This window comes from Nicotiana sylvestris, chromosome 8 (genome assembly GCF_000393655.2).
Source record: "Nicotiana sylvestris chromosome 8, ASM39365v2, whole genome shotgun sequence".
In the NCBI taxonomy this organism is placed as follows: Eukaryota; Viridiplantae; Streptophyta; class Magnoliopsida; order Solanales; family Solanaceae; genus Nicotiana; species Nicotiana sylvestris.
Genome location: NC_091064.1, coordinates 225,201,429 through 225,228,171, shown reverse-complemented (window position 1 = coordinate 225,228,171; position 26,743 = coordinate 225,201,429). Strand labels below are relative to the sequence as shown.

Genomic DNA, 26,743 nt, shown 5'->3' with positions numbered 1-26,743 from the left:
ATTTTCAAAAAGTGGTTTTTCAAAATTCACTCAAATCACTCATAAAACTTCAAAAATAACCCAAAATTATATTCATGTCCAAATAACTCTAAATTCCAAATGTTATTTTCACTTGATTTTTTTTTTCATCCTGTTTTGGAATTTTACAATTGTTATGTCCAAACGCCCACCAAGTATAATTCGGTATAGGAGGGATTGTCTTTGTTGGTTGAATATTCAGGTAATATTTGGAGAATTTCGATAATCTAAAAGAAAAAAAGAAGTAGAAAGACTGGTAAATACAATACTATATTCAACTTACCAAAAAAAAATTTAAAAATGAAATACAATATTTAAAAAAAGGGGGAAAGATTAGTGAATTCGAGAGAGTACAGGGTGTGATTGGGCATATCATATAAAAAAGGTAGGTGGAGGAAAACTCAAAAGACAGCAAGGGAGAGAGACGGTTTGTGTATTTGTGCAGCACATCATAAATCCAAATCGGGGGAAATTTGAGTATTCTCCTATAATCTAGGGTTCTTCCTTCCCATTTATCTCCCCTTTTTCGCTTTTCGATCCTTAGGGTTCGTATATTCTTTTCTTTATACTCTTATTTTGGAAAATCCAATTTATTCAGTTTTTTTATTTATAATTGAAACTTTTATATTTGTTTTTTGGTATTTTGTAGAATTGAGTAGTGGATCATGACGATTCCAGATTCGGGATACATGATGGAGAATGGATCTATTGAATTGCCTTGCACGCCTGAAGAAGAGGCTAGGATCATTCAGGAGCTTATCAGCAAAGCTGAATCCAATTTGCGAGAAGGCAATACCTATTATGTTATTTCTAACAGGTTCCTCATCCCTACTTTGCTTTTCTTTTATCTACTTTTGTTTGCCATTGATGCTTTAACAAGGCATGCAGGGAGTTTTCAGTTTGTGTACTTTTTTTTCTTTCTAAACATGAAAAAAATTATGATTATTTGCTTATGTGAATCCGTTGTTATGCTGCTTATCTTACCCACTCACATCTATCAGCTAACTTGTGCTTCTGCATATTGAAAGGATTCTTCTTTGTTTTAATCATAAGGTGGTGAATGTGCTATTCCATCCGTCCCAAAATACTTGTCGTATTTCGCCTCTCGAGCATCAAACACATGAGCTTGATCAATATTTTGACATGTATTTTTTCACCTTATTGATATGACAAGAATTGCAAATTATAGTATTTTTCATATAGTTTTCGAATATCTAAAATTTAATTTAAATTTTTTAAACTAATCTAATCTAATTTAGCTTCAAAGATTAGTCAAATTGACTCTCGAGAAACGAAATATGACAAGTATTTTGGGACTGAGGGAGTAATTCTCAGTAATTATCACAACATGGTATAAGAATCATAATTGTGAGAGTTAATGAAGTTGGTGGAGAACTATGAGGTCTCAGGTTGAAATTCGACAAAAATACTGAGTTTTTTCTTTACCATTTGTCTAAACCTTGGTGGATAGAGTTACCTAGTACCTGTGCGGGTGGGCACGTACCCGGTGGAATTAGTTGAGGTGCGCTCTAGCTTGCCAGGACACCATAATTATCAGCCCCTAAAAAAAAATGAACTGTATCGAAAGTGATTGGTATTGTAAGATGTCATTGGCGATATTAAAATATATTTTATTCCTTGAGCGTTGAAACAGTAAAAATGGCTCAATTGTTTGGGCAGCGTACTGGACTTGAAGGTGTGGCTTACTAGTGGTCAACGAAGTGGGAGGAGAATCATGAGGTTTCAGGTTCAAATTTCAATGGAGTACAAAAAATAATAGGTGATTTCGTCTTATTTGCTTAGCGCTGGTGGATTGAGTTACCCGACACCTGGGCTGATGGGAGGTAGCAGGTACATGGTGGAATAGTTAGGTGCGCGCAAGCTGGTCCGGACTGCAATGTCATCACAAAAAATTAATAATTCCAGGCATCATAGTGCAGCTCGGTTTTTTCCTCACCTATATGAAAGAAAAGGAGGCTATTTGTTTTCCGTGCACATCTTTTTTTCTCCTCTTGGCAGAATCTACGCCATGCAAAGAGTTATCAAGTTCATGCAGTAAGCATGCAACATTGGTCAAGTTAAAATCATCAACGACCTGAATGTGCTGAATCACATAGAAACTATGAGAGCTAAAGCGCTATATTCACAATGATTGTTTGGATCTGTTAAAAATTTTGCTTAATATTTGGTAGAGACCAGGTTTCGAATTGCTACAGAGGCAAAAAAAGCTACTATTTGCTTTCTTCTCACCTAGTTGTATGGTCTTCTCTTCAGATCTTCCCTTCAATTGAATTCTCCATCTTGCTATTTCATCTTAAACTTTAAGATTGTTGCTCCAGAATATGGTTGGCTATCGAAACGTAAACCAGTTCCAGATAAGAAATTGATCTGATCACAGTACTGCTAACTTCCCAACTGTTTGATTATTTCTTAGTTCTTTTTTCTGATTTCACTGGTGGTGTTCTGATAGTTTGTGGAAGCCAGAATTCTTTTCCAGTAGCTGAAAGAAGAAAATTAAAACAAGTCAAATAAAGGGAAAAACATAAAGAGGCATGCTCATTTGGTTTTGTATGTATGTTTAGGTGGTTCAGGGATTGGCAGAGGTACATTGGCAAGCCACTGGGTGCTTATCCCTTTAACGAGGACGCTACTCAATCTCAGCCTTTTCTATTTCCAAACACAGCTAGTAGACCTGGACCAATCGATAATAGTGATATAATAATTAGGGAAATTGATGGCGAGAGTGATGATCCCGAGCTTATCATAACTTTGGAAGAAGGGCGTGATTATGTGTTGGTCGCACAAGAAGTATGGGAGAAGCTCTCTGAATGGTGAGTTTTTCTTGCTTATTTCTCTTTACACTTCCCATTTGCAGATGGTGCAATGGACTTATCTTGGCAACACCTCTTATGATGTTCTGGAAAGTACTCCAATTTTGTACTAGCGGCATTTTCTGTTGAAATGACAGCTATGCAATTTTCCATATGGTTGGAATTAACAGTTGTGTATGGATGGTTATGGTTGACTGTCAAGATTAGATTATTTTTCTGTTCCTTAATAATTTTTCGTTTTCATTGGAAGGGGGAACTCAATCAGAGCAGTAGTTCTTCTTCTTGCAATTAAGTGACTGTGCTAGTTAGGGTTTCAAAATACTTCTTCAGAGCCGATTGTACGAGTATTGACTTTCCACTAGGATTTCCGTGCCATTCTTTGCCCTGGTTTTTAATACATGCTAGTGATCTGCTAATATCATGAGTGAAGTATCTGGGTTCTCACGTGCTTTCCTTTCCTAATCTTTTTTTTGGGGATAAATACTCTACTGCCTTTAGGTACAAGGGAGGACCAGCATTGCCTCGAAAGATGATTTCTGTGGGAGATGCCAAGCAACTTAGCGTGGAAGTGTTCCCATTGTGTCTCAATTTACATGATACTAGAGATAGAAGTCACAAGGTTATAAGGTTAAGTAAAAAGGTATAGTACGGCCTTGCCCTCTCTATTTAAAGGAAATTCATTTTTGCCACTTCAAATAAAAAAACCACCTTATGTTAGGGTGCCCTCTTGTTATCTTTTGCTTTTGATATCTAATTAACAATCAGTCTACATCCGCTTATCCTTTCAGCTGGCAGTGTCGTGGCTGTTTAAGAATATTGCTAAATGCACTATTTGTTTTTTTTTTTGTGCTGGAGAAATATCAATCGTTTGTCAGTTGGTTTTAGTTTAAATAAATAATTGTGGGATTTGGATCCGCTGATCATCATCGTATAATTGTGAAACTTAGATCCGCTCATCATTGTCGTTATTGTCATTGCTGTCCTCGATCATTATCATTATCATTATCATTATCAATTTAAATTCCAAATTGATCAAATGTGATAGAAAATTAGGGGTGGTGCACGGAGAATGATTTCTAATATGCTATTGGAGCACACAAAAACTTTCATGGTCTTTTTTTGTACTTTTGCACCCTCTTTAACTTAGTGACTGGGTGAAACTGCTAGCTCTATGGAGGCTGCTCATAGGGTTATATCGTGGCATGTTTATTTCATTTTTGTCCTATTCACCAATGTGACGTGCTAGCTGCATCTTCTCTTTGCGTTTTTGGTGATTTCCTCTGTTTGATGGATTTGTTTTTTTTCCAGCTCTTAAGTAACTCTGAAATGGTGTTATATGTTTCAGGCATCTTTACATGAACTTTATAGCATAGTGTGTAAGCTTAAAGGAATAGCACCAGAAAAGGTTTGTTTCTTTGTAGAGTAGGACACTATCAAGTTCTATTTTCATGCCATTAAGCTGGGAAACTTTTTTACGCTTTTATCTGTCATTTTCTGGATTATGTAGGCACGCATCTGGGATTATTTTAATAAAAGGAAGTATACAGTATTAGTTGCTTCAGACCAAACACTTGAGGGCTCCAACTTGCAGATGGATCAAGATGTGAGTTTCTCATGCAATATGCAATCTCTGCAGTATCATTTTATTTTTCTATGAAAACGAGAAAGATTAGATTACAGTGCTATGCATTAACCAGACACTAAGGGGTTGTTTGGTTTACCACATTAACAAAAATAACCCAGTATAAAAATTCCGCATAAGTAATACTATGGTTGGTCTACTGTACCAAAAAAAGTCGCCAAGTAACTTAATAAAACATATGGTAGGCCTTAGTAAACTCTGCATTGCTAATACCTGCACAAGTTACTCATCAGTATCTTTTTATTGCGGGATAGAACGTGAAATAAAAATAGGTGTACTCTAATATTATTATAATTTATATGGATAAGCGTGGCCTTAGGGCTTTAGTCTAGTGGTAAGAGCGCAACTTGTGATGTGTGAGTTAGGCGCATGTCATGCATTGGAACCTTGCCGAAAACAAAATCGTAGTTTAAGTGGAGAAGGGTAGTGGGCTGGGACCATTATCCACGGAGTTCTGAATCGTGCACCACGGGCTCTCGGGAATTAATAAAAAAAATTCTTTAAAGCAGGCAATCCAAGTATAACAATCATTTCATTATTATTCACATTCCCTGCATTATAATGCATGAATAACTAGTTTGTGAACCAAACGACCTTAGGAATTATTGGAATAATCTGCAACATGCTGGCATGTAATTATATTCTTGTTATCTCCTGCATCTCATTTTGTGTGTTAGTTTAACTGTGCACGAAGTTTAAGAATGTAAAGAAGGTTTTTGAATCTTTAATCTTGAAATAAAAAGGTGGTCTTAATCTTGCGGTATTTTGAATCTTTATTTTGTATAACATACGTAAGTACCCTTTAGTCATGTGGTCTTAACCCATGCCATTCCTATAAGGTAGCATCATTAAGGTAAAATGGGAATATTGAAAATAGAAAATAATATGGGAAGTGGCATTCTTTTTTAAATTGACTAAAGAAAGAGTTGTAAGCTTCGAATTGGGTATTATGTTCCTCAACTGGAACTCATATTCCCTCCAACTCCCAAGTAAACATGAAATGAGGGAGGGTTGGTGATGACTACTTTCTGTTGAAACATAGAGAGATTCCTGACTCCTAAGATTCAGAGTTCTTGTGATGGAGAATTAAAGTGTGGAGGAACCTTACGATACACAATAACACGTTATATGTAATTAAAATTTAAGAAGGCTTAAAAAAGGAAAAAGTATTTGATATATTCTTTCTAGTTAATACTGCTGATGGAATGCACTCCCGCCAGATTCTCCTGGAGGTGCAAGCTGAAGGATTGCTTCCTTCTGGTTTTGGCTTCGATTCAACTGGAAACGACTTGGCTTTGGTTCCAGTTGAACCACTGAGGTCATCTGTCACAATCGCTGGTGGTCCGACTTTGTCCAATGGTTTTTCTGCTGGATATAGCTCTAATACGTATCAAGGGAGTTCTTTGAGCTCCACTTATGGTGACATTGAGGATGGATATGATAGTATGAGACCTGCAAGTAAAGGTGAAAGGGGAGGGTTGGCAGGACTGCAGAATTTGGGCAACACATGCTTCATGAATAGTGCAATTCAATGTCTGGTTCATACCCCTCCACTTGTTGAGTACTTCTTGCAGGATTACACTGATGAGATCAACAAGCAGAACCCTTTGGGGATGCATGTAATGTTGCTTTTTTTGTCTATTGTGTGAACTTTCTGTTAGGAAGATATTTGATTTAAGTTTCTAATATCTGTTTTAGTTTTACAGGGTGAACTTGCATTTGCATTTGGTGAACTATTGAGGAAACTTTGGTCCTCCGGCCGGGCACCTGTTGCGCCACGTGCATTCAAAGGAAAACTTGGTCGATTTGCTCCCCAGTTTAGTGGATATAACCAGCATGATTCTCAGGTTGGTATTGCTCGTCTTGGCCGAGTTTGCCATATCTGCTGTACGTTTTTCTCAATATTGATTTTGGTCTTTGGGAATGCTTTTGAATCATCTGATGATATTAGATGGTTACTTGTTTACATATCATGTATGTGTCTTTTATTTAAAAAGATTTTAGGTTTTATGTCCCAAAATATTTTTTCCTATTCCCTCAGTAAGTGGGGAAATGGAACTCTTAGATGAAAGTACCCTACATTTGCCACTAGTAAAGCCTATTATATCTCGTCGCCTAGAATATTGCTGGTAGGTCTTCTCACTATGAGCAGAAGGTCCTAAGTTGAGATGTTTCCATTGTCTCTGGTAAAATGCTGGTAGATATATTAATAAGTGATGTGCTTCTCTTTCTAGGAACTACTTGCTTTCCTCTTGGATGGATTACATGAAGATCTAAATCGTGTTAAGCAAAAACCGTACTTTGAGACAAAAGACTCAGATGGTCGTCCAGATGAAGAAGTTGCTGACGAGCTTTGGAGATATCACAGAGCCAGAAATGACTCTGTTATAGTTGACACTTGTCAGGTTTGCAGCTTTCTGTCATTTATTGTCTCTGTGCTAAACTTTCTTAAAATTAACTAGGTCTGTTTCTTGTTTGGCTTTTATGTAATGGATTTTCTTTTCTACATCCTGACTAGACCTGGGAATTACTTTATTTTTCTCTTACCTTTGTCTGCTGGAGATCTACAATGCCTTTCAGCAATGGAGGCGGATAATCACTTATTTCTGTTTGTCAACTAAGGCTATGTCACTTCCAGTAATTCTTTGACAGAAACCCTGCTGTAAAATATCTGAAATTGCTTTATGTTTTGTTGTTTGAGGGAATTAGCTTGTTTAGTGTCTATGGCCTGCAAGTTTACTCATACTGAAACTATTTAATGCAGGGTCAATATAAGTCTACTCTGGTTTGTCCGGACTGCAACAAAATCTCAATAACATTTGACCCCTTCATGTATTTGTCTTTACCACTTCCTTCAACAGTGACAAGGACAATGACAGTAACAGTGTTTTATAGTGATGGCAGTGGCCTTCCAATGCCATATACTGTTACTGTTTTGAAACATGGTTGTATTAAGGATCTTATACAGGCTTTAGAAAGTGCATGCTGCTTAAGGACTGATGAATTCCTGCTACTTGCAGAGGTAATTCTCTTTGCCCATTTATGCACTGGTACAGCCATATGCATGCTTATGCAAATGTATGTACTAGAATAGTATGTAGAATTGTGTTGGAGTGGCATGCTCTGCTACTGTTTGTTTCACATAAATGTTCCTTGAACAGGTCTATGAGCATCGGATATTTCGATACTTTGAGAACCCTACAGATATGTTGAATTCAATCAAGGATGATGAACATATTGTTGCATACAGACTCCCGAAAAATGTGGCCCTATTAACAAGATTGGAGATTAGTCATAGGTACCAGGACAAGTAAGTTTAAGTTGTTGAATTCTGTAGTACATGTTCATAAAAAAGTCCTTGAATCTTGTAGCTAATATGCAAGCTGTCAAAATGGAAGAGTGCTGCTGTTTTTCCCCAGCAGCTATCCCATTGTTCACGCATTTGATAATTACTAGTGTTTTGCCTGTCTTGCTCTTAGCAGCTGGAGTGAAAATGTGTATTTGTGAACATGTTTAGGTGAATTCTTAAATTTCTTAGTTGACTTGTATACATATACTAATCGCTCATCAAGAAGAAGTAGCTTTTGGAGTAGTGTCTTGACTGTACATGTTATATCTTCTTCTTCACCTCCTATTGATCTTTATGCATTTTCTCAGATGTATCATAGACAGTTCAAAGGCTAGTGAGAGGAAGTTGTTCTTGACACCGCTTGTCACTTTCTTGGAAGACCCGCGTAATGGAGTTGATATTGATTTTTCTGTCGATAAGGTGCTTTCTCCATTGAGAAGAAAAGCATTCATCTCACCAGAACCTGCTTTTAAGGATGGTGCAGAAAATGGTTCTCCCTTGGAAAAGATTGAAGAACCAATGAACAGCTGTACTATTCAATTTGGTCATGAAGACAGATCAATGGAGTACACAGAACCAGTGGAAAATTCCAGCAGGGGGATGGCATTTCATCTTTGTTTAACTGATGAACGAGGCACCTGCTGCAGGCCAGTTGTAAAAGATACGGTGATACAACCAGCTAGAATGCTAAAGGTGATTTTGGATTGGACTGAGAAGGAATATGAACTATATGATGCCAGCTACCTCAAGGATCTTCCTGAGGTTCACAAAAGTGGACTTACAGTGAAGAAAACCAAGCAAGAAGCTATATCCTTATTTTCATGCTTGGAGGCCTTCCTGAAGGAGGAACCTTTAGGACCAGATGATATGTGGTATGTAATGACGTGTTGTACTAAGAAGCTTGTTGCTCCTTTAGTGTGGATTTAATTGTCTGTTTATAATTTTAATTTAATGCAGGTATTGTCCTGGCTGCAAGGAGCATAGACAAGCCTCCAAGAAGTTAGATTTATGGAGATTACCTGACATACTTGTTTTCCACTTAAAGCGGTTCTCTTATAGCCGATGGCTGAAGAACAAGCTTGATACCTTTGTGAATTTTCCCATACATAATTTGGATTTAAGCAAGTATGTGAAATGTAAGGATGCAACTGAGAGCTCACATGTGTATGAGCTATACGCAATAAGCAACCATTATGGCGGATTAGGTGGTGGGCATTACACTGCTTACTGCAAGGTATCCTTTTAATTTGTCTTGTCCTTTTGTTGTGGAGTATTGTGCTTGTTGGCTATGTCGCACTCCAGAATATATTTTTCTCGAGTTAGCAATTAATTTTGTAGCTTGGAGATTTGACCCGAGTCGTTCAAGGGGCTCCTATGGTCTTGGTCGACTATAGGTTCATTGTACACCTACAAACAACTCACAGTTTCTTTTAATTTGCAGTTGATCGATGATGATAGATGGTATCATTTCGATGATTCCCATGTTTCAGCTGCCGCTGAATCTGATATCAAAACTTCAGCTGCATATGTGTTGTTCTATCGAAGAGTTAAAGTTCAACAAAATGGAGTTGTGGGAGGGCCATCCAGCAATAGAAGCTCTTGAATACCATGGGCCATTTGCTCTTTTTATCACAATGATAACCTTTGGATGCTTCCCTTTTTGCGGCAAATACTGCTGAATTCTTGGCTGGGATGGCATGGCTTGCTCGGATGTCAGCTAACATGGCCGATTGGGGCTTTATCCAACCAATTAGAAGCAGGTGTTGTATCAGTAAGACTGGCACATAGGGGAAAATAGAAACTGGGTAGGCTCCAGTGTTGGCTGTCTATTGAAAGTTGAATTTTTTTTTCCAGAGAAATTTTGTATCTTTTGGGTATCAGCTGGTATCCAAGTTATTCTTAAGAGGCATTATACTCTTGTAGAGTAGTATTGATTTTGCCGTTCATGACAAAAACTTATTTGTAAGGGCAAAACCTTCCTTCAATCTAATGATACATCAGCGTTTTGTTTTTACCTCTGGAAGCACTATCATACGTTTCTGGCTTTAGCGTGTTTAGATACAATTGAAGTCTCGTGTTGTTTTCGTGAGATTTATGGGAGAAAGCAGAGTAACCTACATCATTGGATAGGACGAAGGTACAAACTCATTAAGCTGAAATTTCAATGACAGCCTAAACAAGGAGAAACCAGCCATAAAACTTGACAGATGAATAGGATGATAATAACGAGCCAGCTATCATCTTAAAAACCTAATGCCATAACCAAAGTTGCCGCTACTATCTGATCGGAGGGGTCGAACAAAATAATCAAAGAATACAAAGACTACTGGCTCTAAGGTTATGATAAATAGCTATTACAAAGTTGACGGTAGTTCTCCTTCATGCACACTGGGCAGAAACTAGACTACTATCTTTCGACTGAAATACCTATAGTCCAAAGCTCAAATGTCAAAGTTGGAGAGCCAGTGAAATAAAACCCAAAACGTAGAGAGACAAGGACTTGCAGCTGGAAAGACTTGTTCCCTGAAATAAAAAGAGAATTGCACATGAATATTATTAGCAGTGTGAGAAGTATCATTTGATTCTAGAGAAACTTCATGCTTTAGCCAAGTATTACAACATAATTCTAGAAAATAAAAAGGTAAAATGTAATAAAGGAAAAGAAGAAGGTAAAAGGCTCACCGAATCAGAAGTAATGGCAAGATAGCCGGATGAGGAACTTGCTGGGGGCAATGACGTTGACGGCGTGGTACCGGTGCCAGATCCAGAATGACCACCGGAGCTGCTGCTATTAGTACTGACGGCGTCGACTGCCGGAAAACCTAAGGGGTAGGCCTGAGATCTGTCGGGTTTGAAGAGGCCATAATTCCTCTCCGAGCTAGGACCAGGCTTGAGGTTCTCATTAAACAAGGCAAACACGTATATGTTCAAATCGGAGTTAGGCCTCATAGGCGTTCCCTTCTTCTGACCAATAAGCTTCATTAGATTACAGTTGTACTTTCTAGCATTCTCCGGTGTAGCTCCGGCCTCGTCGGCGTCTCCCTTTGACGGCCATCCCGTCTCCGAGATCTGTACGCACACGTTTTTGTAACCAATCGAAGCTAATGCAGAGTGAACAGCATCGATCTGAGCGAAAAGCATGTTGTCGTAATGTAGATTGGACTCTGGATCAACAATACCAGAATTAGGCTGAAACAGCACAAAATCCAGTGACACCTGCTTCGGATTTCCCTTGTAAGCAAAATAAGGATAAGCATTAATTAAAAAAGGCGATCCAGTTTTACAATGGAAGTCGACGATCTGGGTCACACAGTCGACGAGATCCTTACGGAATGCTCCGGCGGAAGGCGGGTAAGAAGTTTCTAGAACAGCAAGTGAATGTGCGGTGGTGACAGTAACTTGTTTGTCTAATTTGAGATTCACGAGAGCAGTGTGAACACTTTGCATAGCAGGGAGGAGATTGGAGGTTAAGGAAGTATCGTTAAATGTAAGAACTTCGTTACCGACGGCGATGCAGGTGATTTTGGTGGAAGGTAAATAAGCTTGGACGTTCTTTTTAACCCAGGCTTGAGCTTTGGATGGATCTTTCATAGTCGAAAGGTACTCATTACCAAGACTGACGATAAATTCAATGTTGGTATTAGCAAATGCTTTAAGGACTTTTGGGTCTGCATCGTAGAGCTTCACTCTGCTTGCTCCGATGGACTTGACTAAAGGTATTACGTTTTCCGGCGAGGGAAGATTGTTGGCTATTTGGCCGTAGTTGATACCTAGAGAAGCCACCATTATTGGACTGAAAAACAGGCATGCAAGAAGCAATGTGGTAAGAGAGCAGTGCCTATGTGTGAAGGGTTCCATTATCGGAGCAGTAAATGGATACCGGAGAAAGGAGCTAAAGCTAAGTACTATACTAAAGCAAAATGGTGAAAGCCTACAAAAAGGTGTGTGAAAGAGAGACAGAGTGGTGACTGGCTGCCACTGGGGAGTGTAATAAGTAACGGAGTTAAAGATTATTAACGGCGGCTGCTTTTTGTGATCTCTTGTACTTTTTAATAAAAATATCTGCGAGAACAGAGACCATCACCGACTTGTGTTTGGTTTGGAACAATAGAGATCTTTGTCCTAAATGCATTCAGTTTTAACGGAATTAAATTTGTTGCTTTAGTTTGACGAAAGAATAAACGGAGAATGGTCAATTTTTTTTTAAATATATTCGTCGTTATACTTTGAATCTAAATGTATCATGTTATTATACTTTGAGTTCAAATATGTTCATGTCGCTATGCTATTAGTTCAAATATACATTTTTTTGTTAAGTTTGTCCAAATTAGACATTCAATTCTACGTGACATTAATATTTGATGAGCTGAATGCCACATGGTTTGCCACCTTAACGCCTCTAACTCATTTTATCCCTCTCTTCTATTTTTTTCACCACTAAAATTTCCTTCCCCTCTATCTTTATTGTCACCATTATCACTGCCATGAAAAATATTGTATTTTAAATTTTAATCTTTATATATGGATTAGGGGTATTGAGGTGACATGTCATGTTGCATCCACCTCATCAAATATCAGTGTCACGTAAGATTGGATGTCCACCTTGGACAAACTGAACAAAAGAAGGGTAGTTTAAACCAATAATATTACGACAAAAATATATTTGGAACCAAAGTATAACGAAAGAAATATTTAAATCTTTTTTTATCATACAAGGATATATTTGATCCTTCGCCGAAGAATAAAACTAACAACACTTTAAGTAGATCAATTAAAAGCTTAGTAGACAGTAGACATAGAATTTAGAATCAAATTGATTCGATTTGAATAAAATACATGTGGAACATTTTTATAGTCGATTTCGATTGAATTAAGTATAGTTGATTAATTGAAAAGGTACATGCCTAGACGCAACTCTCTCTCCTTGTGATGTTTGGACAAGAAATAATAGAGAAGTAGACAGGTGCCGTTATAGGATTGTGTAAAGGAAGATGCCTTGATTGAGCTGGAGGCCATTCCGCTCCTCAATCATGCTACCTTACTTTTTGAAGAGTCCAAAATCAAAATGTGGTTCTTTTTTACTCAAAATACGGAAATAAGTGTTAAAAAAAAAGTTACCAAACTATATATAACGCCACAAAAAGTGGCGCTATACAGTAATGGTGCAGTTACCGTTACTGTATAGCGTCACTTTTTGTGGCGCTATATTAATTAAAGGCTGACATAGCACCACTATTAATGGCGTTATACGCCTTATTAAAAATCCCTCATCCTTCTTCTTCTTCGTTTCATCTCCATTATTTTACTCCGGTCCCCCCCCATTCTGCCCCATTTTAAAAAAAAATATAAAAATTTTGGGTCCCCCGACACATAAAAGTTGAAGATTGGTGGTCCCACTTCGTGTTATTGTGTATTCACTCTTCCGAAGTCAAAATTTCGATCTATTTACATTCCGAAAATTCTAAATCGAGGTATTTCGATTTATTTTAAGTTGAAACTTTTATAACAATGCATATTACTTGATTTGTATGTGTTCTATTTCGGTTTGTGTTTATTTTTTTCGAAACTAGCATGTTAAATTTTATCCGGATTTAATTTTAGTGTTGTATTAAAATATGTAAATTAGTCAAAAAAATGTGTTTGTTAATATCCTCATGTATGTTTATGTGTTTTTATGCCGTTTAGTTTAGATTATTTTTTAGCGTAGTAAAATGTAGACCTTTTTAGTGTAGTAAAATTTAGAGCCTTGTAGCGTAGTATTATGTAGTATTTTAGCTTAGAATTCATTTTGTTTAATTATCTTATATTGTGCCACTGAGCCTCTAAATATCTAGCCCGGAACCAATAGGTATATATATATATATATATATATATATATATATATATATATATATATATATATATATATATATATATATATATATATATATATATATATATATAATATTTACAATTAATTTATTAAAAAATATGAATAAAAATTATTAAAAAAATATAAAATTATTAATGATAGTTTGGTACCACTGGGCCTCAGAAAATCTAGCACGAAACCCATAAGTATATATATAATTTTTACAATTAAGTTGTTAATAAATATGAAATTTTTACAATTAAGTTATTAAAAATATGAATAAAAATTATAAAAAAACATAAAATTATTAATGATAGTTTGGTACCACTGGGCCTCAGAAAATCTAGCACGAAACCCATAATTATAAAAACTATATATATATATATATATATATTGTAAGCACGTGATTTTTGACTCTCCCCGAGAATTTTCACATTTTTAGTGTGAATATGTGAAATTGGGTCTAGTATAGCTATTTTAACTATTTTTACTTTATTTCATTGCAAAAAGAAAAAAAATTACAAAAAGTATATGTATAAATTTTAGTCTATGTATCCCTCATAAATTTGAAAAAAAAATCAAAAATTGCACTTTATTTTGGTACTTTATATAAATTCGAAAATTAACAAAAAATATATATATAATTCTATTAATGTTTTGAAGTCATTTTAATACAAAAATATTATTTCATATTTTTGTCTTTATTAAAAAAAAAAAAAAAAAAAAAAACGAAAATTACAAAAATAGTTTTTTTAACTTTGAAAAATACAAAAAATATTACTTCATATTTTATCTTAATATTTAAGAAAAACGAAAATTACAAAAAATAGTTTCATTAATATTTTGTAGCTATTTTAAATCTTTAAAAAATATTTTTAAAAAAATATATAGTTTTGTTTAAATACTAGTCTTATTTTTGGTAGTTATTTTGCTTACATAGGACTAGTTAAGCAACGTGTTCCTATTTCTCGGGTCCGGGCAAAAGAATAATATTCGGGTTTAAACTACCCGGTTTTAGGCCTAATTTTCGGACCTAGCCCATAATAAACCGTGTCCAGGACACGTGGGGAACCCCACCACGCGTGGGGGACATATGCCTCGAACCCCACCACGCGTGGGGCTCATTTTTATGGGCATTGAAACACGGACGAGGGGAATTTGAAAAGGGGGGGATTTTGAGAATTTTGAAAAAGAAAAAAAAAAAAAAAAGAAAACGTGTACTGTTTATCTTCTTCTTCTTAAGAAGAAGAAGCAGATAAAAAAACGGAGGCCCCCATCGTCAAAGACCCACGAGACCCTCCTCCTCGCGGCGTCAAAAACACACAAACCTCCCCGTCAAAAATACTACTGTCCCCTCCAACGCCATCACCACCATCTCCTCCGCCATAACCACCAAGCCTCTCAAACGACCACCCTCGTTCCACCCAAAACCACTCCGTCAACGACCCACCGCGTCTAGCCCCCGTCAAGCAGCGACTGCTGCTACGTTTCCATCGCGTCGTCGCTGCCCCCTCGCCGGAACTCGAGCAGCTGTTGCTGCGTTGTCGAGCTCTCCACCATGTCCGGCGACCATAACCCAAAACCAACCACTCTCTCACGTCCGAACTCCAGCCATTAACCACTGCCCAAACAACCCACCCTACTGTCGCAACCAACGCCCTCGTCATTTTCCAGTCGACAACCATCACCCCGTCACCATTAAACACTGCCAGTCGACCCCCACAATCGTCGACTAAACAGTCCGTCAGCTTCACGCCACTAGTTGAGCCGGAGTTCGTGGAGGTGAGCTGCTTGACCTTGTGTTGAGGTCGGGTTCCAGTCCAAGTTCCAAAGGTTGAGTCGAGGTCCGGTACGGCGAGGCGCTGTCCGAGGTTCCGCTGTTGTTCTTCGTTCAGAAAGGTCCGGCTTAAGTTCCGTCGGAATCGTGTTTGTCGCTCTGAGTTTGTCGAGGTGCAAAGGTTAGTAAATCTCGATGTATTAGATAAAGAAATTTTACGTTAAATGTTCGAAGATGCAATATATAAAGTGATACGATAGCTTTCTGCTTATGTTTTCGTCGTATGCATTTCATTCATTTTTGCGTTATATTATTCTTGTTTATTTGCTGTCATTTAATTAAGTTGGGTTAATTGTTCTATGACACAAGTTTGATGTTAATTTGTTCGTGGCCCTTTGCCTAGTTCATTCGGATAAAATTAGCATTAGTACTTGTTGTTAATACTCCCGAAACACTCATTCGCTAAACTCATTTTATTAATTTTTTGACAAGTTATGAGATTTTAGTTGTAAAGAAGTCGTAAGGTTTAGTATTGTCAAAGGCGTAGAAATGAAATGACATCCTTTTTTTTTTAAAAAAAAATAATAATAATAATAAAAAAAATAATAATAAAAAAAAAAGTAAATAAAAACAAATAAATAAAAAAAAAATAAAAAAGAGACGAGCTTCGCTAAATAAAAAAATGTACAAATTGCGGAGCCCTCACAAAATATATGTATTAAATACTTAGATTCCGGGACGGGCCGTTTAACAAATTTCACGGCCCTAGCCCAAAATAATAATGCGCTAGTTGCTTTAGGCGCGCCTTTAATAATGCTATCTCCCTAAACTCGGGTGCACATTTATGTGACCCAAATCCAAATCTCAACGGAGTCGAAATATGTCTCTAGTCACGGGCGCATTGATTGTGGCGTGGCCCGAGATGCATTTTCATGACGTTGCAAATTCTTTTTAAAAAAAATAAGAATGAGATGAGCCTCGCCAAATAAAAACACAAATTGTGGGGCCCTCAGTAAAAACTTGTTTAAATTACTTAGAATTCAGGAGGGTTGTTTAGCGAATTTCACGGCCTCCGCAAAAATAATAATGCGCTAGTTGCTTTAGGCGCGTCTTTAATAATTTAATTTTCTTAAACTCGGGTGTGCATTTCATGCGACCCAAATCCAAATTCTAAAACATCAAATAAAATATGTTTCGGATTGTGGGTGCATTTCATGTGACACAGTCCAAAGATATGTTTTAAGCGATGTTCACATTTCTTAATAATAATAATTAATAAAGCGGTTAAAAGATAAAATTTGCACATAAGTTCATATTGTATTAAAAATCAGATAAATAAGCCAAATATAACAGTTGAGCGACCGTGCTAGAACCACGGAACTCGGGAATGCCTAACACCTTCTCCCGGGTTAATAGAATTCCTTATCTAGATTTCTGGTACGCAGACTGTAATATAGAGTCATTATTTTCCTCGATTCGGGATTAAAATTGGTGACTTGGGACACCCTAAATCTCCCAAGTGGCGACTCTGAAATAATTAAACGAATCCCGTTTCGATTGTCCTTTAATTGGAAAAAACTCCCCTGCGCCCCTCGGGCGCGTAAAAAGGAGGTGTGACAGCTCTGGCGACTCTGCTGGGGATTTGGTGCCCAGAACCACTGGTTCAGGGTTAAGAATTCGAGCTTAAAATAATTGTTATTATTTGGCTTTATTTATTATCTGATTTTTACATGTTTGAGCCTAATGTGCTAAATGCTGCTTTTACCGCTTTGATATTATTTGGACTGTATATAAACTGTGCCGAAACCCTTCTCTTCTTACCTCCGGGGAGAAGCTCGCTGGTCGAGACTCCCTATTCTGTTAGTGTCAATACCCGAAATAAGAAAGAGGACGGATAAGTTACGAAGCCGGACGGCCTTTTGGTTCCCGGTAAGTTGCCCCTCCTCAACTCGAGTTGTCCGCTCGGGTACACTGTCTAGAACACTGACCCAGGTTTTTGAACCTAGTATAACAAAGCCACATGCCGGATCCCTAGTAGGAACGTTTATTTGCATCATGTGCATTTGACTTAGGGGACTCAACACAGGGGTTGGGTCCGTCTAGGACAAGCAACCTGAAAATAATAGACCATCTTTGGCATCCTATGTGCTACATGTTATATTTATTCAAGGGTGAATGAGTCATTTGGCGGACAAATGATATTTGCGGACAAATGACACTTCTTATCATGCTGATCACGTTAAATAAGAAAGTTGCACGATTTTTTATTAAGCATGCTATTATATTAATCAAAGCATGGGGAACATTTGTGGAATCCAAGAAGCCTTGGAATTCCCTATGTCCCCCACGCTTGCTTTTTGGGAAAGCACATGGGGAACATTTGTGGAATCCAAGAAGTCTTGGAATTCCCATATGTCCCCCACGCTTCATAGGTTGGGAAAAGCGCATGGGGAGCATTTGCGGAATCCAAGAAGTCTTGGAAATCGTTATGTCTCCCATGCCACATTTTTGAAAGAAATAATAAATATAAAAAATAAAATTACAAATAAAAACAAAGCATGAAAATTCAAAAAAGGATTTTGTATGTTGTCATCATTTTCCACATATAAGAAAATCGTGAAAAAAAGGAGAAAATAACAGCATAGAAGTCCTAGTAGAGTCGAAACTCTGACGAAATTTTGAAAATAAAAAATGTCTTGTTAGTTTGTTATATTGAAAGCAAAGGAAAAATAAAAAAAAAAAAAAAAGAGGTCATCATTGTTCTGTCTGGTTTTTTTAAAAAATATTAAAGAAAATAGTTTGTTTTGCCATTAAATGAAAATGAAAAAGAGTTTGGTTTTTTTTTAAAAAAAAATGTTTTATTTTTATTTTATTTCGCTTGTCTATGAAAATGCCAGAAATAAAAATAAAAAGAGTCCGGCGTTGAATGTGATTTTATTATTTGTTCCAAAAATAAGTATATATATAATCCAAAAAAAAATTCAAAAGAAAGTTCAAAATTCAAAAAGATAAAATAGATAAATAAAAATCCGAAAATATTTTGATTCTTCTTTAGAAAATTCAAAATTCAAAAATATTTTCTTCTTTTCTTTAGAATAAAAAAAAAAACGAAAATCCAAAAATATTAGTCTTTCTTTTAAAAAGAAAATCAATCAAAAAATAATATTTCCTTGCTTCTTTTAAAGTAGTTCTTTTAAACGGAAATTCAAAAAAAGAGTTAGTTCATCTGCTTATTATTATTTGCCTACTTATTCTTATTTGCCCGAACTACGCGGGTTTGATTCTCACCGGATGTGAGATACGTAGGCAACCCTCATCGGGTCCAACCCCACCGTTTTGCTAAAAAGCCAAAAAAAACAAATAATAATAATAATAACAAAAAATACATGTCAAATTTTAGTTTTTATCATAAAGAAGTCAGGTGACGCTGTTTTATCAAGACATAGCCGAATGTTCCCGAAAGGGACGCCGGAAGGCGGACTTTGCGTAAACAGCCACCTTTTAGGTCATGTTTTGGATTTGGTCCAATTGGCCCACACAGCCTTAAAAATCTTCGTCCCCGAGATGTTGAAAGGTCGTGCTTGCAATATTGAGTTTTCTAATTTGAAAAACGACAAAAGAGTCATAAATAAGTCAGGTGATGCTGTTTTGTCATAAAGAGCCGAATGTTCCCGAAAGGGACGCCGGAAGGCTGACTTGGCATAAACAGCCACCTTTGGGTCATTTTGAGATATGGACCCACACAGCCTTATAAATCTTCGTCCCCGAGGCGCTGAAGGGCCGTGTTTACAACGCCAAGTCTTTTATTGTAATTTTTAAAAGAAAAAAAATCAAAGAGTCAGCGGTCATGTGAATACCGTCTTTTGTCATAATAAGCCGAGCCAGCTTCGGCCGCGTCTTAAACCGTTCTTGCCGAAATAGCCTTAGAGTATCTTTCAGTTGTCGAAAGGTTATTTTCGTAAAAGAATGGACAAATTTGTAAAGTGTCATAAAATAATCCTCCCCGGCCTCAAAATTTATATGAAATTTGGAAGGGGCCACATTTGCAAAAAATAACCGTCTGGTTGCATTAGCAAATGGAAGAAGGAAGTTGGCCATTCTGTTTTTGAAGTTTGTAAAACTTTTGATTAAAATAGGCGGGTTGTTTGATTTTCAAGTTTGTAGGTCATCTTTAAACCTTTGAAACCCAGTTTGTTTTAATATGAAAGTGAAAAGAAAAATGTTCATTATTGTTTATTTTATTGGTCCGAACTACGCAAGGTCTGATTCATGCGGGGTCATGATACGTAGGCAATCTCCATAAGATTCGACCACAGCAAAAAAAAGAAATGAAAAAAAAAAATGAAAAAAAATGAAAAAAGAAATGACAAAAAAAAGAATGAAAAAAGAAAAAAATGGAAAAAAAAGAATGAAAAAAGCGAAAAAAAAGAATAAAAAAAAAGAAAAACATCGAAAAAGAAAAAGAAAAAAATGTTGTTAATAATGAGGACCGACTGAGTCCATTCTAACCTGTTTGTTTCGCAAATAAAGTTAAGGTGGTTGGTTTGTGGTAAGCCGGACAATGACACCCAGAATCCTTTACTTGCACCTCATGATGCACACTCTGCGAGTATCAGGCCTGATGACAGAAGCACTCGAATCCTGTTGGAAACTTGTTGACGGAGATATGGAAGCTGGCAATGGTCTTGACAGTACTAATGCAAAGCTCAGTGGCTAAGATGCCAAGTTTGATAAAGTGGGAGGCCGCTCCGTTCCTTGGTTAACAAGAAAGAAGCGTGTGGTGGCTTATTTTGTGGTCATTTCTGTTGTTCAGATTATTAAGGTTGTAATTGGGATTTTGTCCTGTGTCAAACCTTCTTATCTTTCCATTTTGTCATGTCAATTTGTTTAAGTTTTGTCGAGGTTGTGTTAGGATTTTATTTTGGTTGTTTTGTTTGTTTTATTATTCAAATCATTTCGCCGGTAGTCTAATGCAAAGCCGGTCTTTTGTTAAGTTACAGTCGTCTTTTGTTTAGTCCTTTTATCATTTCATTCAATGCCGATTCTAGGGACATGTCATGCGCACACAGTTTGGGCCTAGTCTTTAAAGTTAATCATAAAATTCCGAAAAGGTGATCAAAGCATTTAAAGGAAATAAGAACGGTTTGAGATTATTTGGAGCCCGAGTCATGTGGAACTGGGGCAAGCAAAATATGAAGAAAACCGTTAAAAGCAAGATTCGCCAAATCGGCATGAGGGTCGTTCATGATAATGAGAGTGTCGCCCAACGGTGCTTTAGAAAGGACCAATGAAAAAGCAAACGTTGAATATAATTGTCAAGTCCAGCACCATCAGAAGAGACTACAAATTTAAAGTGTGTTGTTTGCACTTGGCATGTTTTGAAGACTGGAATGACGAAGGCATTTTGTTCTGCTACCCAAACACTTTTATCCTTCGTTACCCCCTTTGAGCCTTATTTATTTTTCTTTCATACCCCTCGTTCGGAATCAGTAGCAACGAAGAAAAAAAGAGAAAGAAAGAAAACAACAAAACGAAAAGAGAGAAAAAAAAGAGAAAAAGAAAAGAAAAGAAATTGATAACAAAGAGAAAAAAAATCAAATGAAAAGAGGAATTGGGAACTACGTTTGACCTGATTCCTCAAAGAGGATACGTAGGCGCTTCACGGCTCGGTCATAGTTTTGAAAAATGAAAAAAAAATCAAAAAATCAAAAAATATCCCCAAGCAAGAAACTACGGCAGAGGTTGCGGTCGTCGTAAATAAATCTAATTCCGAAGGTTGTAACTAATAACCCAAAAAATTAATGTATTTTTGAGCCTTTTTATACCCTTTTCTTTCTAGCCTATCCAAAACCCACATTACGGTCCAAAGAAAGACCTTCTGACCAGCCTTCAAAAGATGCCAAGTCAGACAAATGAAGAGTCTTACCGGCGAACATAACATTCTATTCCACAGCATAAGGGACTCTAATCTCCAGCAGAAAGAGTCGTGCCGACGACACTCCAAATCCCCAGCTGGAAAATGATACAAATGAGAGAGTCTTATCGGTGAAAACCTTCACAGGCACCATAAGGCGATGAAAGCTGAGAAAAAACCAAAATGAGAGAGGCTTGACAGTGAAAACCCTTCGGGCACTGCAAGTCGAATAAGATTGGGAATCAGATGGGGAATCGCCAATTGAGGATCTTGAAAGATGATTGGCGGTAAAGGATAGGCCACATACGCATGTCATGGCCATTAGAGTCGGTATCTGCATTTGATAGGGTTTTTATTTATAGTTTCTTTTGTTAAAGAGTCATGTTTCTTCCTTTGTCTTTTTATCCTGTTCCCTTTCATCTTTTTCCTTTCATAGAAAAATCCCCAATAGAGTATGTCTGGTCAGAACAGGTATGAAATGACTTCAAATAGGCCATCAGCTTTCCAAAATGAGATCTGACTAGTACATCCAAGTGGTATAGTCAGTAGGGAGCAAACGCGAGGCCAGTGTCAAGAAACATATCCCCAGCAAAGGGAATTGACAAAAGGATTGACAAGCGTCAAGAGGGATATCCTTGCCAAACCCAAGGTTATAAACCTCAAAGCAAGGAGAGCAGTGAGCATGATTTGGCGAAATCAATGCTAGACTAAAAGGTCGGGGAAAATGCCAGTTTCCAAGCTATGCCACAAAAGAAGAGGGATATCCCCCAGCAGGAAGGGATTATCCCTAGCACATAATATCATCCCCAACAAGTTGTGCAACGCAAAGCAAGGAAGGAAAAAAGGAAAAGCCATCCCATTGGGAGTATCACAACCAACCACCATGTTTTAAACTAACAATTTTGTTTGATTTGAAACAGGTAAGGGAAATGGCATTGAGGCAGAAACGCATGCCACAAGGGATATTATCAAACTGGGGCAGAAAATTTTCCTTCCATTTGGAAAATTTTCTGGAAGTCAGGTACCCCCAGCTGATAACATTTTACCCCCCAACAGGTAAGTAAATCAAGGGAGGTATTCTTTGAAGGGAGAAGCTATGCAAAAAACAAAACAAAAACAAAAAAGGAATAAAAAAAAAAAAAAAAAAAGAATAATAATAAAAATGGGGAAGGTAGAAAAGGAAAATTCATCCCAATCCCCAGCAAGTATTCGAGGTAAGACATTTTCAAGTCTTAAGGATCTGTCGGGTTCATCCGCCCTCAAATAGGATCTGTCGGGTTCATCCGCCCTCAAATAGGATCTGTTGGGTTAATCCGCCCTCAAATAGGATCTGTCGGGTTCATCCGCCCTCAAATAGGATCTGTTGGGTTCATCCGCCCTCAAATAGGATATGTTGGGTTAATCCGCCCTCAAATAGGATCTGTTGGGTTAATCCGCCCTCAAATAGGATCTGTCGGGTTAATCCGCCCTCAAATAGGATCTGTCGGGTTCATCCGCCCTCAAATAGGATTTGTTGGGTTAATCCGCCCTCAAATAGGATCTGTTGGGTTCATCCGCCCTCAAATAGGATTTGTTGGGTTAATCCGCCCTCAAATAGGATCTGTTGGGTTCATCCGCCCTCAAATAGGATCTGTTGGGTTAATCCGCCCTCAAATAGGATCTGTTGGGTTAATCCGCCCTCAAATAGGATCTGTTGGGTTCATCCGCCCTCAAATAGGATCTGTTGGGTTAATCCGCCCTCAAATAGGATCTGTTGGGTTCATCCGCCCTCAAATAGGATATGTTGGGTTCATCCGCCCTCAAATAGGATATGTTGGGTTCAGTCTTTACTTTTAAGTGTTGAAATTGGGAGCCCGCCCAGATAACAGAGGAATAAATTCAGTCTTTACTTTTCAAGTGTTGAAATTGGGAGCCCGCCCAGATAACAGAGGCATACATTCAGTTTTTTTTACTTTTAAGTGTTGAAGTTGGGAGCCCGCCCATAATAACAGAGGAATACATTCAGTCTTTACTTTTAAGTATTGAAATTGGGAGCCCGCCCAGATAACAGAGGCATACATTCCACGTAGGAGATGCATTTCCTCCTAAGTTCAGTTTTACCAATAGGAGACGCACTTCCTAAGTCCATTGTACCAATAGGAGACGCACTTCCTAAAAAGTTTCACAAGTAGGAGACGCACTTCCTAAAATGTTTCACCAATAGGAGACGCACTTCCTAAACAAGTTCCACCAATAGGAGACGCACTTCCTAAGATAAGTTTCACCAGTAGGAGACGCACTTCCTAAGATTTGTTTCACCAATAGGAGACGCACTTCCTAAACAAGTTTCACCAATAGGAGACGCACTTCCTAAGTTTATTTCACCAATAGGAGACGCACTTCCTAGTTTCAGTTTCACCAATAGGAGACGCACTTCCTAAAGCAAGTTTCACCATAGGAGACGCACTTCCTAAAGCAAGTTTCACCAATAGGAGACGCACTTCCTAAGCGAGTTTCACCAATAGGAGACGCACTTCCTAAACAAGTTCCACCAATAGGAGACGCACTTCCTAAGATAAGTTTCACCAGTAGGAGACGCACTTCCTAAGATTTGTTTCACCAATAGGAGACGCACTTCCTAAACAAGTTTCACCAATAGGAGACGCACTTCCTAAGTTTATTTCACCAATAGGAGACGCACTTCCTAGTTTCAGTTTCACCAATAGGAGACGCACTTCCTAAAGCAAGTTTCACCATAGGAGACGCACTTCCTAAAGCAAGTTTCACCAATAGGAGACGCACTTCCTAAGCGAGTTTCACCATAGGAGACGCACTTCCTAAGTTCATTTCACCCATAGGAGACGCACTTCCTAAGTTCAGTTCTACCAATAGGAGACGCACTTCCTAAGTTTATTGCACCCAATAGGAGACGCACGTCCTAAAGCAAGTTTCACCAATAGGAGACGCACTTCCTAAGCGAGTTTCACCATAGGAGACGCACTTCCTAAAAGTCTAGTTTCACCCAGTAGGAGACGCACTTCCTAAGAACAGTTATCCCCAATAGGAGACGCACTTCCTAAGTTTATTGTACCCACAGGAGACGCACTTCCTCAAAGTTAAGTTTACCCATAGGAGATGCATTGCCTCCCAAGTTGTTTTTGAGATACCAAAAATAAAAAATGACCTAGTCTGACGAACCTTCTCCTAGGATCAAAATCTTAGTCTGATGAATCTTTCTCCTAAGATACCAAAAACAAAAAATGACCTAGTCCGATGAACCTTCTCCTAGGATCAAAATCTTAGTCCGATGAATTTTTCTCCTAAGATAGAGACCTAGTCTGACGAACCTTCTCCTAGGATCAAAATCTCAGTCTGATGAATCTTTCTCCTGAGATACCAAAAATAAAAAATGACCTAGTCTGACGAACCTTCTCCTAGGATCAAATCTCAGTCTGATGACCTAGTCCGATGAACTTTCTCCTAGGATCAAAATCTTAGTCTGACGAACCTTCTCCTAGGATCAAAATCTTAGTCTGATGAATCTTTCTCCTAAGATACCAAAAACAAAAAATGACCTAGTCCGATGAACCTTCTCCTAGGATCAAAATCTTAGTCCGATGAATTTTTCTCCTAAGATAGAGACCTAGTCTGACGAACCTTCTCCTAGGATCCAAATCTTAGTCTGATGAATCTTTCTCCTAAGATACCAAAAACAAAAAATGACCTAGTCTGATGAATCTTTCTCCTAGGATCAAATCTCAGTCTGATGAATCTTTCTCCTGAGATACCAAAAAAATGACCTAGTCTGATGAATCTTTCTCCTAGGATCAAAATCTTAGTCCGATGAATCTTTCTCCTAAGATAACAAACAAAAAATGACCTAGTCTGATGAATCTTTCTCCTAGGATCAAATCTCAGTCTGATGAATCTTTCTCCTGAGATACCAAAAAAAAAGAGACCTAGTCTGAAAAAGAGACCTAGTCTGATGAACCTTCTCCTAGGATCAAAATCTTAGTCTGACGAATTTTTCTCCTAAGATAGAGACCTAGTCTGACGAATCTTCTCCTAGGATCAAAATCTTAGTCCGATGAATCTTTCTCCTAAGATGCTAAAAAAAAAAAAAAACATTTTGAAAAAAAAAAAGAGTCATTTTCCTAAATCCAGGCACCCACCTGTATAACGAGAGGAATACATTTCAGTCCTTACATTTCAAGCATTGAAGTTAGGCGCCCACCTGTATAACAAGGGAATACATCCTAATCTAGTGTTTAGTTCACTCTCAGCACTGCATCAGTAGTATCAATGGGCTACGATTTTGCTAACGACTCACAAACCTTCCCGGTACAAACTGGGTTAGGAAATTTTGTTTGTTTTGTTTGTTTTGATTGTCAGGGGCCTGTCTGTAGAGCAGAAGATTGTTATATGTCAAAGATTGAAGAAGTTAGGGGTCCGCCTGTAGAACATCGGGATCGTTCAAAGTCAAGCCGTAACCCATTGGAAGGCAGAAAGCCACAACAAAAATCCCCAGCACTCAATCCAAGATAGAAGCAACAAGAAGCTCGCCCCAAGAATGCGAGTCAACAGTCTGAGAGGGTCAACAAAAGCTAGTCACAAAAAGAAAAAAAAGAAAAAAGAAAAAGAAAAAGAAAAAATGAATGAATCCGAAGCACGGAAGTGGAGAACGGATGTGATCTGCTCAAGAACTAGCGCCTACAACTAGCAAGTATCAAGGTTCAAATCCCAAGTCTGTATGAAGCACCATTCAAGACTCAAGACCAAGTTTCAGAAGACTTGAAGATAGGAATCCTTGTAACTAGTAGCTGATAGGCTTAGTTAGTCTTTTTCAGTTTTCATTTTTGTTGTAATGACAGGACCGCGGACCGGAACCTCAACGGAACGGCACCTCGATCGGCTCTTCACCTCGGTACACTTCACTATCTCTCTCATCCCGAACTACACGTGGCCTGATTCCTGTATAACCAAGGATATGTAGGCAGCTCAGATACCAGGGCTCGGTCACATTCCCTCCCTTTCCTTAAGTGTAGTCCGTCCAAGTAATGGTCGGGTCAAAAACACGGCTAGTCGTTCTTTGTCGGAAAACTCTTCGTGTTTCCAGTCAAAGAGGGGCAGCTGTAAGCACGTGATTTTTGACTCTCCCCGAGAATTTTCACATTTTTAGTGTGAATATGTGAAATTGGGTCTAGTATAGCTATTTTAACTATTTTTACTTTATTTCATTGCAAAAAGAAAAAAAATTACAAAAAGTATATGTATAAATTTTAGTCTATGTATCCCTCATAAATTTGAAAAAAAAATCAAAAATTGCACTTTATTTTGGTACTTTATATAAATTCGAAAATTAACAAAAAATATATATATAAT

The 26,743-nt window shown here is 37.7% G+C and overlaps 2 protein-coding genes across 2 annotated transcripts; one reads left to right on the top strand and one right to left on the bottom strand.

Annotated features, from left to right (window-relative positions):
• Window positions 1–416: 416 nt before the first annotated feature.
• LOC104228201 (ubiquitin carboxyl-terminal hydrolase 9-like) lies at window positions 417–9,854 on the top strand. Its single transcript, XM_009780629.2, has 14 exons — window positions 417–563; window positions 668–835; window positions 2,601–2,849; window positions 3,348–3,489; window positions 4,195–4,254; window positions 4,357–4,452; window positions 5,712–6,110; window positions 6,198–6,338; window positions 6,726–6,896; window positions 7,256–7,513; window positions 7,653–7,801; window positions 8,149–8,712; window positions 8,798–9,074; window positions 9,282–9,854. Exons 2-14 carry the CDS (start codon window positions 684–686, stop codon window positions 9,441–9,443), a joined length of 2,820 nt encoding a protein of 939 aa, XP_009778931.1. The 5' UTR covers window positions 417–563; window positions 668–683; the 3' UTR covers window positions 9,444–9,854.
• A 77-nt stretch (window positions 9,855–9,931) lies between these two features.
• LOC104228200 (glucan endo-1,3-beta-glucosidase 11) lies at window positions 9,932–11,944 on the bottom strand. Its single transcript, XM_009780628.2, has 2 exons — window positions 10,523–11,944; window positions 9,932–10,363 (listed from the first exon to the last, which is right to left on the bottom strand). Exons 1-2 carry the CDS (start codon window positions 11,696–11,698, stop codon window positions 10,289–10,291), a joined length of 1,251 nt encoding a protein of 416 aa, XP_009778930.1. The 5' UTR covers window positions 11,699–11,944; the 3' UTR covers window positions 9,932–10,288.
• Window positions 11,945–26,743: the final 14,799 nt, after the last annotated feature.